General features: G+C 43.1%; 1 protein-coding gene across 1 annotated transcript in view; it reads left to right on the top strand.

Annotated features, from left to right (window-relative positions):
• Positions 1–13,521, top strand: part of LOC144683101 (von Willebrand factor A domain-containing protein 3B-like) — a 216,376-nt gene that overhangs the window by 156,938 nt on the left and 45,917 nt on the right. The window contains exons 24-25 of the mRNA XM_078546118.1: positions 6,539–6,589; positions 6,692–6,869. Of these exons, the coding sequence (XP_078402244.1) occupies positions 6,539–6,589; positions 6,692–6,869 (229 nt within the window). The remainder of the gene's footprint in view (positions 1–6,538; positions 6,590–6,691; positions 6,870–13,521) is intronic.

Below are 13,521 nucleotides of genomic sequence, written 5' to 3'. Positions count from 1 at the left end.
AAACATGAGCTGATTTAATTCCTAAATCTACAACAACTTGTATTTATGTAACGCCTTTAACAAAGTACAATGTCTCAAGATGCTTCACAGGAGTGTTATCAAAATTTAATATTGAATCACATAAGGAGATATTCGGGCAGATTTCAGGCACGTTTTAAAGGAGAAAAGAGAGGTGGAGAGGAATGGCCAAAATCTGGGATGCTCAAGTGGCCAGAATGAGAGGAGCGCATCTCAGAGGGTTACAGGACCGGAGGGGAGATTACAGAGATGGGAAGGGCTAGACCATGGAGGGATTTAAAAATAGGGGTGAGAATTTGAAATCCAGGCATTTCTTGATTAGGAGCCAATACAGGTCAGTGAGCATTGGGAACGTGGTGTGAGTAAGGTCACTGGCAGCCGACTATTGGATGACCTTAGCTTTATGGGTGGCTGGTCAGGAATGCATTGTGATAGTCAGATCTAGAAGGAACAAAGGCTTATGTTAGGGTTTCAGCAGCTGATGAACAAAGGCAGGGGCGGAATTGGCTGATGTAATGACAATTGATGCCAGATCAGTTCTAAATTTTAAATGTGATATTGATAAATTTTTTGTTATCCAAAGGTGTTAGGAATATGGGGCATTAGACAGTATACAGAGTTAGGTGGCAAATCAGCAATGATCGCATCGAATGGTGGAACAGGCTTGAGGAGTTAAATGGCCTACTCCTCTTCCTATGTTCCTATGCCTAGAAGGAAATAGAGTGTCTTAGTGACGGGTCGAATGTGTGGCCGATTGCTCAACTCATTGTCAAATATGACACCATGATAATGAACAATCAGGTTCAGTCTCAGACAGTTGCCAGGGAAAGGGATGGAGTCAGTGGTTAAAAAATGGGGTTGTGGCAGGGACTGAAGATGATAGCTTCAGTTTTCCCAATATTTAGTTGGAGGAAATTTCTACCCACCCAGCACTGGATGTCGGACAAGCTGGCTGATAATTTAGAGCGAAGGGAGGTGACTGAGTGAGGTGGTGTTGTGGTAGGACTGGGTGAACATATGGAAACTGATGCTATGTTTTTGGATGATGTCACCAAGCACCAGCATGTAGATGAGAAATATGAAGGAGCCAAGGGTTGGTTCTTACGGGACAAGAGAGGTAATGGTGCGGGAGGGAGAAAGAAGCCCTTTCAGGCAATTCTCAGGTTGTAAAAACAGAAACTCAGGAGGTCTGGCACGACCTATGGAGAGAGAAATAGAGTTAATGTTTCGAGTCAGCACGACTCATCTTCAGAGCTAAAGAGAAGTGGAAATGTTTTGGAATTTATACTGCCTGGGGTGGGGTTGGGGTGGGGGTGAAGCAGGTAAAGTAGGATAGAAGGTCCGTGATAGGTGGGGGCTAAGGAGAGATTGACAAAGGTGTTCATCGGCACAAGACAGAGTGAGTGTGGTGAAGACTAAAAAAGGTGCTGATTGTAGCATAAAGGTAAGAAAGCAGAATGCGTTAATAGCAGAACAAGGGCCAGCACTCTTTGAAAGTACAACATAAAAACAAGTGACAGATAGCCTTTATGTTGGGGGTGGGTGGGGGGACGGTGGGGTGGGGAGCGGGGTCAGTGGTTGAGGAAAAAGGATAAAAAAATAGGATAAAAGGGGGATAGGAAGGGATAAAACAATGAATGAATGAAAATGAAAATAAGTAAATAAAAAATAAAAATACATTTGAAAAAAAGGGATTAAAAAAGGGGTGAAGATAGAGGAGAGAGTTCTTGGTCTGAAGTTGTTGAAATTAATGTTAATTCCGGAAGGTTGTAAAGTGCCTAGTCGGAAGATGAGGTGCTGTTCCTCCAGTTTGCGTTGGGCTTCACTGGAACATTGCAGCAGGCCAAGGACGGACATGTGGGCATGAGAGCAGGATGGTGGTTGAAATGGCAAGCGACAGGGAGGTCTGGGTCATGCTTGCTGACAGACTGAAGGTGTTCTGCAAAGTGGTCACCCAGTCTGTTTTTGGTATCCTCAATGTAGCGGAGACCACATTGGGAGCAGCAGTAGACCAGATTGAAAGAAGTGCAAGTGAAATGCTGTTTCACCTGAAAGGAGTGTTTGGGGCCTTGGACGGTGAGGAGGGAGGAGGTAAAGGGGCAGGTGTTGCACCTTCTGCGATTGCATGGGAAGGTGCAGTGGGAGGGGAATGTGATGTTGGGAGTGATGGAGGAGTGGATCAGGGTGTCATGGAAGGAAAGGTCTTTATGGAATGCTGACAGGGTGGGGTGAAGGGAAGATGTATTTGGTGGTGGCATCATGCTGGAGTTGGCAGAAATAGTGGAGGATGATCCTTTGAATGCGGAGCCTGGTGAGGTGAAAAGTGAGGTCAAGGGGGACCCTATCATGGTTCTGGGAGGGAGGGCAAGGGGTGAGGGCAGAGGCGCAGGAGATGGGTTCGACACAGTTGAGGGCCCTGTCAGTCACAGCAGGGGAGGAACCTCAGTTAAGGAGGAAGGAAGACATGTCAGAAGTATCATTTTGGAAGGTGGCATCATCAGAACAGATGTGACGGAGATGAAGGAACTGACAGAATGAACTGGAGTCCTTACAGGAAGCAGGGTGTGAGGAGCTGTAGTCGAGGCAGCTGTGGGAGTTGGTGGGCTTGTAATGGATATTGGTGGACAGTCTATCACCAGAAATGGAGACAGGGAGGTCAAGGAAGGGAAGGTAAGTGTCAATGATGGACCATGTGAAGGTGATAGAGGGGTGGAAATTGGAAGCAAAATTGATAAGTTTTTCCAGTTCCAGATGAGAGCATGAAGCGGCACCAATACAGTCATCGATGTACCAAGAAAAGAGTTGTGGGAGGGGGCCTGAATAGGACTGGAACAAGGAATGTTCCACATACCCTATAAAGAGACAGGCATAACCGAGGACCATGCAGGTATCCATTGCTAAACCTTTTATTTGGAGGAAGTGAGACAAGTTAAAGGAGAAATTGTTCAGTAAGAGAACACGTTCAACAAGACGGAGAGTGGTGGTGGATGGGGATTGTCCGGGCCTCTGCACAAGGAAGGAGCAGAGAGCTCTCAGACCATCCTGATGGGGGTGGAGGTGCAGAGGGATTGGATGTTCATGGTGAAGAGGAGGCGGTTAGAACCAGGGAACTGGAAATTGTTGATATGATGTGGGGTTCTCAGATTATGTCTGGATAGATAAGAATGCCGGCCTACCCAGCTGATTGACAATGGAGAGACGTTCAAGGATGATGGTGTGATCAACCATGTTAAAGATTGCAGTCAAGTCGAGAAGGGCAAGGAGGGGTGGTTTGCCTTTATCGCAGTCACATAGGATGTCATTTGTATCTTTGAGAAGAGCCATTTTGCTACAGTGACAGGCAGGGGTGGAAATCGGTTTGGAGGGAATCAAATGTAAGGTTCTGGGGAAAATGGGCATGGATTTGGGAGGCGACAACACATTCAAGGATTTTGGAGAGGAAAGGGAAGCTGGAGATGGCTTGATAGTTTGCAAGGACAGAAGTGGCAAGGGTTGTTTTAGAGGAGACGGGTGTATGACAGCAGATTTGAAGGAGAAGGGCTCAGTACCTGAAGACCTATGAAGTAAAAAAATACTCTGGGCACCAATTTTTAATTTAGTTAATGTGCTCATGCAAAATTTGTGTGTGTTTTAATTTCTGAGTCCAAAACAGGCACCAGAAAGACGAAAGCAAAAAGAGTTATACGGACTTGAAATGTTTACTCTGTTTCTCTCTCCACAGATGTTGCCAGACATGCTGAGTTTTTCCAGCATTTTCTGTTCTTATTACCACACAAAGATGAATCTTGCACTGCCACCTTCTGCACTATAAAACAGTAAACCGTGCACCTGATGCCGTATTGGTTCAGCCACTCATTAGATGGCTTTGGCAGCTGCCTTAAACAAACACAGACATAATTTAAATATGTTAATGGGGGTCTTGCATCTGACTCAGGACCCTTTGAGAAATTTGTGTCGGTGCGTGCCTGAGACCCCACTTCCTAAACCTGTCCAGCCAATCATGGCAGGAGTAGTCAGGGAAGCAGTCTTTCCAAATGCTATTTAAAATGATCAGAGGATTCAGAGGCAGTGCTAGAACCTAAGTGGCAACAGTTTGAGCTTCCATCAAAGCTCTCAGATCTGTTACTGAAGGCTTCATTACTGAGGAGCTCCCCACGGTGCTCATCAATCTGATTACTGACTCCATGGTTGACTACCTGATCTCAATGCTGTGTGTGAAGACAGTACATGAACTCATTCATATTCTCTGACACAGTGTATAAGCTTGCTAACAGGCAATCAGTGCACTTGGTAAGAAAACCTGTGGGTATCAGTGAATGGTTGGACTTTGAAGTCTTCATCTGTGCTCTCTGCATAATGGCTGGGGACAAAGCTCCTTCTTCAGCAAGCTGCTTCCTGGGCTGTCCTTGTCTTTGTCCTTGCCCAAGTTCTGGCTGAATCTCTATGGGACGGACTGCTCTACATTCTGAACAATGCGGCATGTCAGTCTCTGAGCTGGTGTCTCCAAAATGTAAAGTCTTAACTTCCTCATCTGCAGTGCTGCTGTCTCCTTGCTCTGCTCCCTCAGTTCTGTGAGGAGCTCCCGGACCTGAAATGTGTCAAAGGGACAAACATTAGCATTTAGCTACATGAGTCAGCAGAGACAGATGATTGACTCCTGAATACAACAGCAATTTGTCATCAACGGTGTCTGAAAGCCTGACTTAAGTGAGAAGAAACAAAGAATGTTGGTGGAAAACCCTGTGGACCTTGACCTACAGTCGATCAGCAAACATCACACATCTGATTCCCCCCCTCCCCCCCACCACCGCCCCCAGCCCCACAATACTTTTTCAGTGGGGATAGTCCCTCCTTTTATGGTTGCTTGTTCCCTCTTATTGCCTGAAAGCTTGTCCTGCAAGATAGAAGGGAGTGTTTCAGTGTTAAGAGTAGCGAATGCTTTGAGGACGTGCCTGTCAAGGTAGAATAGTGTCACTGATGTGGGAGGGATGACAGAGGTGTGAGGACATGAGGGAAGTAATTGTGCGGAGTGTAGCAGGTTCAATAGGAGCAACAGGAGGTGGCAGTGAAGTGTACTGCAGTGATTGGAGAAGAGTGATGGGAATCGGGGGAAGAAAGTGTTGTGAATGCTGGGATTACAATGGATGTCGAGCTAAGTAGAGGTAATGGGAAATATGAGTTAGGGGGCTTAGCTTGAGAGGTTATTAAACTCTTCTCTATGTGGCAACCATGTACTGGGAGTGATGCTTCTGGTGCTCACTGGCTTTACCAGCACTCCCTCATAGTGCCGGGGAGCTTGCCTGGATATCTTCCTGCTACCTGATGGAAATATAGGGCAGAATTTTACGCTGGCGGAATTTTCCCGCCCTGCCAAAGTCAATGAACTTTTGACCGGCTCGCTGCATTTTATGGCCCTGCACCTTGCCGTGACAGGGCTGTAAAATTCCGCCTATGATGTACCTCCCTCTGCCGAACTTCTCCTTCAATATCTCCAATGCAGAGTCAGAAAACTGACAGCCTTTTCAGCTTCTCTTCTATTTACGATCATCAGCCGCCTTCAGTTGCTTGCAACCAAAGTGCACCTCCCGTTTAAAAGGTGCACGTTGTCTTCACATAGCACCAGACCAGCAATGCGTGGTAGTGACACCCTGATAGCAGTGCCCATTAATAGGGTGAATAGTACTGGCAGTCTGCTTGTTGTATGTGAATCAGGAAGACCAATTTGGGGCCTTAGTTACGTCCATGTGACCGTGTGCACACTCGTGTGAGACACCTACTCTGCGCCTGAAAACCGGCACAACGTCCACTCCTGGATGTCCACTTTTTACAGCAACCCAAGAATGTGGACTCTGTATTACCATGAGGTATAACTCCGTCTAGAAGCATCAGTATTGCTGATCTACTTGTTGCTGTACTATTAGTAAAATAAAATCCGAGAAAACCTAACATTGAAAATAAAGGAACCAGTTTTTTTAAAGGTTTAATGATAAAAGTAAGTACAGGTTTCCCACTACAGATCGAGCAAAGAGGTTAAAGCAGTCAATTAAGAAATACAATGGGGGAAAGTTGCAATTCCAGCAGAATGGGGAAGAAACTTGGGTGGGTTGTATAAGGGTAACCGATTCGCTCCCTCCCACTGTTGTAACCCCATCTAAGTTTCACCCTATCTTTATTTTCCTCTGTGTGTAGGTGCTATTTACATTAATTGTTCTGTACAAGCATGTATCTTGTAAATAACTCACTGTTGACTTTACTGGTGAGTTTTGCAGTGTGCCACAACAGCTTTTGTTTATAAAGCACCTTATAGTGCCATTAATTACTGCAACAATTTACTTTAATGTTACAGAATCCTCTATTACTTTTGCAAGCTAGTTTACAGTGGGCTTCTATCAATGTTCATCTGAATGCAAAGACATACTACTTTTGTTGATTTTGGATTAACCTTTTAAATAATACAAACTGGGGTTTCCAAATTCATTATGAGTTAAGAATTTTCAACACTTTTTTTCTCTTTTGCAAGGCGTTTAAATTTAGTTGTATGGAGAGCATTATCTCAAGAGGAGCGTGATAAGTAAGTAACAACATTCTTTACAAATCAGTACATAAGCATTTTTGTTGCAAGTGAAATTAGATTTGGATTGTTTCTTTTTCTGTGTGTGCTCATTCTTACAAGGTTCAGCAGTGATAAACCAATCTCATTTGGAGACCAGAAGGAAGCCTTCCTGGAGGCACTGGGCAGAATGGGTTGGCCTATCTCTCAGGAGGATATTACACTATTAGAGGACGAAATTAAGGCTGGTTATTCGTATGAACAGCAGGCTTCAGACCTCCAGAAAGCTGCTAAAGAAAAGGTTTGTGAATCTTCTTCGGGATTCCAGAGTGATGGCTGTAACACACAGATGAATATAAGTGTCCAAAGGATTTCAAATATCTCGCTTCATAAAGGTTTGCTTACTAATTCTTGCAAAGAATTGGCCTTGAAGTCTAAAATTGGGATTAAGGAAAGATTGAACCAAAATCCCCTGTCAGAAAAAAAGCTTAATCGACCAATATAATTACTTCTAACTCCCGCTGACAGCACAGTACAAGTAGCGAGTAACTTTTTAGGAAGTTTTAGATCTAATTGCATTCAAAAATATTGAGCAAAATTATCAGAAATATGGCAAACTTTGGTTTCTTGGTCACTGCCTGCTGCAGATGTTTAAGCCTCAATGTGCGACATATACACCAGTGATCTTCGCAGAGCTTACAAACCAACTGGCTTAAAAATCCTGTGCACAACTTTCACACCAGTGCAACCAATTTGCTTTCCTTGATGGTATATGATGAAATAATACTTCAAAGAAGAGAATATTGTACCAAAGACAAGGGTAATATATGAGTTTGCTGTTGCTTTCACCATGCAGATTCATTTCATTATGTTACTTCCTAATATGCTCATTTTTCGTAACTGTACGATAAATACAAGACTTCTTAAAATTCGTTCTCCAGATGTGGGCAGCACTGGCAGGATCAACTTTTATTTCCCATTCCTCTACCTTTCTCTTGAGGCGGTTTGAATGACTTGCTGGACCACTTCAGAGAGCTGTTATAATGGGACTGGAGACACATATAAACCAGAGTGAGTGAGGACTGCAGGTTTCCTTCTCTAAAGGACATCTGTAAACCAGCTGGTTTTTAAAAATAATTCAATAGTGTCATGATCACTTCTTTACTGATAGCAGCTTCGTCTTTCCAAATTGAATAGAAATAGTATTTAAATTATGAAACTGCCATGGTGTTAGCTGTGGTAGCACTCTTCCCTCTGAGTCCGAGGTTGTGGGTTCAAGTCCTAATTTAAACTTTGAGCATAAAAATCTAGGCTAACACTCAGGGGAGAATTTTCTCCCTGTCAGGCGGGATGGTTGGGAGCGGGTGTGGGCAGGTGCGGAGCCCATTGCTGCCTGCATGCCGCCATTTCAAGTGGGCAGGCCAATTAAGGCCCGCCAACTGTGACGGGCACCCGGAAGCGCTCAGCGTTACCTGTGCGGGTGGGGGGGAGGAGGGAGAGTTGGGGATACGCAAAAGAGCGTAGAAATCTCCCTGAGGCAGCTCCGTGCCTCAGGGAGATTAAGTTCAGTCATAAAGATGGGAAAAATAAAAAAATCAAATTATTCAGACATGCCTCCTCATGTGACATTGTCACGTGAGCTCGGACATGTTTATGAATTTTTATCAAACATTTTATTTAATTAATAAACCCCTCATGAAACCTCATCCCGCCCGTGGATGAGGTTCCATGAAAAATGCGAAGGCCGCCTGGGCTCTTCGCCTGCCCACCAACCTTAAGGTTGGACGGGCAGTCCTGACAAGTACTTTAATTAGTTTGTTAATGGCCTTAATAGGCCTTTGATAGTTCGGTGGGCGCGCAGCTGAACTGAAGATCAGAATGATGCACGGTGACATTGGGACGCACGCCTGATGTCATCACGCTGCCCTCAGTGTAGTATTGGGGGAGTGCTGCACTATTGGAGATGCCATCTTTCAGACGAGGTGTTAAAATGTGGCCGTGTCTGGCCTCTTGGGACACAAAAATCCCATGGACCTATTCTGAGGAAGAGCAGGGGAGTGTCCCAGCCAATATTTATCCCTCAACCAACATCACGAAAAAACAGATAACCTGATCATTACCACTTTGCTGTTTGTGTGGAAACTTGCTGTGGACAAACTGGCTGTCACATTTACTTTACAACAGTGACTACATTTCAAAAGTGTTTCAAAAGCTGTAAAGCAATTTGAGACATGCGTATGAAAGGCACTATATAAATGCAAGTCTTTTGTTTTCTTTTGATGGTGGGATTTTAACTCTTGCTATGAGAGTAATTAGTCCAGGTTTCTTCATTAATCACCTATTAATATAACTACTATGCTACCATACCCATATATTGTCAGTTTTTAAAAAATTCATTTATGGGATGTGGGCATCGTTGGCTAGGCCAGTATTTATTGCCCATCCCTAATTCATTGGCTAGGCCAGTATTTATTGCCCATCCCTAATTCATTGGCTAGGCCAGTATTTATTGCCCATCCCTAATTGCACTTAAGAAGCTGGTGGTGAGCTGCCATCTTGAGCTGCTGCAGTCCACAGTCTGTGTATTTGTTTTCAGTAAAACTGTATTTTCCTGTTGTAACTCATCCTTATTTTTTTATCCTATTCTACTATCACAATATTATAAATCTGTATCTTTCTGTCACACAATCTTAAGCTTCAAAAGAGAAACTTGCATTATAGATTGTGCCTTTCATGTCCTCAGGCTGTGCCACAACACTTCATAGTCAAGGGGAGACAGTGGCACAGTGATAACATCACTGGACTAGTGGTCCTGGGACCCAGGTTAATGACCTGGGGATATGGGTTCAAATACCAACATGGCAGCTGGTGGAATTTGAATGAAGCTGACAATGAATCTGGAATATAAAGTTAGTCTCAGTAATGATAAGCATGAAACTGTCATCAATTGTAATAAAAACCCAGCTGGTTCACTAATTTCCTTTAGAGAAGGAAACCTGTCTGCCCTACGTGTGACTCCAGATCCACAGCAGTGTGGTTGACTCAGCTCACCTAGTAAGCCACTCAGTTTAAGGGCAATCAGGGATGGGCAACCAGTGCTGGCCTTGCCAGTGGCACCCACATCTCATGAAAGAATAAAAAAAATGTATTTCTGTTTCAAGGTGCAACCACTGTCATTAAACAAACATGCTTTGGTATTGTTAGTTGAGAGATGAATATTGGGGAGGATACCAGGAGAACTGCCTGTTCTTTGAACACTGCCACAGGGTCTTTCACTTCTCCTGGGCAGCTCAACCTCTTGCTAATGGTCAGTACCACTGATGGTATACTCCCTCCGTATTGCACTGGTGGTATACTCCCTCCGTATTGCACTGATGTTATACTCCCTCCGTATTGCACTGAGCTATCAGCCTAAGTCAACTCATGGAATGGCGTTAGATCTACAACCTTCTATATCCAGTTGAAGATTATCACCAATCAAGCCAAGCAAGCACATAACATGTTCCCAGCATTGTTTGCACCTATGTAACATCAGAAACACAGTCAGCAAAAGAGAGAGAGAATTGAGCTACGTGAAGTGAGAAAGAAAAAACTTAACTACTGTAAAGGAAAGAAGATAAGACTTTGCATGATTTGGTTCATATTTCTGAATATGAAACAATTATACTTTAATGAATACCCTATTGTGTTACATATGAAATAGTGACAGATGCCTGGTAATCTGATAGCTTCAAGTGCAGGAATCTTCAGGATTTCCTGGTACATGTACATATCAGGAAATTGCACAACTCCATGATATTCAGACCATTAAAATGAATGGACATAAAATCACATGTTGAGTGGGTGCAATTTCCTGATGTCTTCTCCTGGTGTGTGCCAGCAATGATGAAGTGAGCAATTTTCTTAATAATTTCTTAATCATTTAAACATAACCTTTGCAGCTGCCTAATATTATGTGATAACCTAAGTTTTGGCTGTTCTGTCTACATTGCATTCTGCATTAAATCCTGTTCGTAAGATCGTAGGAAATAAGAGCAGGGGTAGGCCATTCGACCCATCAAGCCTGCTCTACCATTCAATAAGATTATCACTGATTTGATTGTGGCCTTAACTCTACTTTCCTGCCTGCCCCCCAAAATCCTTGACTCTCTTGTTGATCAAAAAATATGTCTAACTCAGCCTTGAATATATTTAATGATCCAACCTCCACTGTGGAAGAAAATTCCAAAGACTAACGATCCTCTGAGAGAAGAAATTCCTCCTCATCTTTGTCTTAAATGGGAGACCCTTTATTTTTAAACTGTGCCTCCTGGTTCTTCATTCATCCACGAGGGGTAACATCCTTTCAGCATCTAGTCTTTCAAGCCCCCTCAGAATCTGACATGTTTCAATAAGATCACCTCTCATTCTTCTAAATTCCAGTGAGTATAGGCCCTGCTCAATCTTTCATCATAAGACAACCCCTTCATTCTAGGAATCAGCCTAGCGAACCACCTCCTCTGCTGCTATTTATGTATTTGGACTTCCTGTCCAGCTGGACATTAAATTCAAACTTAAGTACCAGCCTTTGCACAGTGGAAGCAATCTTGCTTACTGTGTCAGAAGTTGAGTTCACTGTTGCACTTCAGGAACTTGAGCTAAAGTTGGAAAAATTGAACTTTAGGTTTCAGATGTTAATGAGCCTCCTCCTCCCTCAGGTACCATGTCCTAAGAAAGCATTTGCAACCATGGACTTCCACTGGATTGGTCCATGATTGCACTCGGCAAAGTACTGCAGTGGTTTGCTGTTGCCTTCTGCAGTATGGCTGACCAGGAAACTCTCCTGCTCCTTCTGCCTGCCATCGGGCATATTGGAAGGATTTACAGACTGACGATCAACCTGTTTGGCCACATCATGAATGCGCCTTCCGTGGCTATCAAATCCTGAAGTCGGACCCTGAACCCGGAGCTTCTGGCTCAGAGGTAGGGACACTACCAGTACACCACAAGACCTCCAGATATTAATAAACTGCTCTGACAAATTATGACTTAATATGAACCACTGCTTTACAAGTCCGAGACATCTACCATCTTAATTCTGATGAGTCCTTTCATCAGGCCTGATGATTGGCTATAATCAAATCTCTTGAACATTAACAGTTAGCAGCAGAGCCTGTGATTTTTTTTTTGCCTCATACTCTACAGCAGGATTAAGGACAATTGATGGCAGCAAAGTGCAATCAGGCTAGGACGCTGATTGCAGAATGTGCTCGGAGAGCTAGATTGGGTGGATGAAGATGACATCTGGATGTAGTGAAGTGTACTTTAAAAAAGAGGTGGTTTAGACCTTAAAATTTAGACTGGATTTAATTTAGTTGCATGCAGCCTGTTCACTGGATCCCAAATTAATCTTTCAAACTGTTTTAGTTCGACAGAGATATAACCATCAGGCAAAGACTCAGATACTGAATTAGCAAATAATACCAAAGTTCATTAAATAAAGGATAAAGTAAAACAACAATATATTTATCAATTAACTAAAGGAGCAAAAGAACTGAAGGTGTACTTATCAATAATACAGTACAGACTCCACAACTTCAAATTGATGGCCAATCCAGAAGGAACGGAAAATGATCTCGAGCCTTCAGGAATTCCAACAGGAATTCTGCCTCTGTCCCTGGGCTCTGTGCTACTCCACCTATTCTTGCGCTGACAGGAATTCTGTCTCTGTCCCTGGGTCCAGTGCTACACCGCCTGTTCTTGCGCTGACAGGAATTCTGTCTCTGTCCCTGGGTCCAGTGCTACACCGCCTGTTCTTGCACTGACAGGAATTCTGTCTGTGTCCCTGGGTCCAGTGCTACACCGCCTGTTCTTGCACTGACAGGAATTCTGTCTGTGTCCCTGGGTCCAGTGCTACACCGCCTGTTCTTGCACTGACAGGAATTCTGTCTCCGCCCCCGAGAAAACACAATACATGGTCCCTTTACTTGGTGTGCACGAACAAGATGGTTCCCGAAACCTTTTAGTCCTAATTCTGGCATCACCCCATCCTGGTGTAAAGTTGTTGCTAACAGCCAATTAGTCAATAATATTGTAAAGATTAATCTCATTGGATCTGTCTCTCTGCGCACATTGCCTTTGTCATGAAGAGATATTAATGTCTATAATGTTATTGGAAATTATATTTTTAAAATAAAGTTTAGTGGTGTCTGTGTCTATATGTGTTTATGTGTGTGTGTCTTAATTGGATTAAAGCTAGCTGATCTAGAGGCTTTGAGATATAGAAAGAAATAGGTTTGAAAGGGTAATTACATAAACATGGGGAAGTTTAAAAACATAGATGTCAAGGGGGCAATTTGTATTTTTAAATAAACCATTCAAAAGAATGGGTGAAATCTTGCACCTAGCTAGAAGATGCCAAGCAAAGTGTTTATTTATTTTTTCAGCTTACTAATAAAATTGGTGGAATAAAAGGATGTTATTGTTAGAAGAGGTAAAATTAAAAGCCTAGTGATGCAATGGAAAATTTACATTCAAAGAGAAAGTTATGTATAAAGGAGAAAGGAAATTGTGTGTAAGGCAGAGGCATTTTAAGATCCAGCTTGTTAAGCCTCAAGTCTGTCCGCAAGGATCCAGAGCTGAAAGAAACTCATTTTGGATGCGACTGTCCTGTTTGTACTTTGTCAGGTGTCTCTTTAAATCTATGAGATTTACTGTTGCTTTAAAGGGGGTGTAACCGAAAGATTAACTTGGGGATTTTTGTAGTTACTATAGTAGTAATTTTGTAGACGTACGTATGTGTTTACAATCTTTCTTGTATTAATAAATGTTTAATTTAGTTTTATGAAAACCCTCTTGAGACCAGGTGGTCTAATTGCAACTGAATTCAAAGCCTGCATCTCGAAACATACAAATTGCAAAAATGGGTTATGCCAGTTGCTTCAAGTTTCCCTCTGGGTTTGAACAACTCAGCC

The sequence above is a fragment of the Cetorhinus maximus genome, chromosome 7 (assembly GCF_964194155.1).
Source record: "Cetorhinus maximus chromosome 7, sCetMax3.hap1.1, whole genome shotgun sequence".
NCBI classification, from domain to species: Eukaryota; Metazoa; Chordata; class Chondrichthyes; order Lamniformes; family Cetorhinidae; genus Cetorhinus; species Cetorhinus maximus.
The sequence above is the reverse complement of the archived record's forward strand: the minus strand, read 5'-3'. Positions and strand labels throughout refer to the sequence as shown.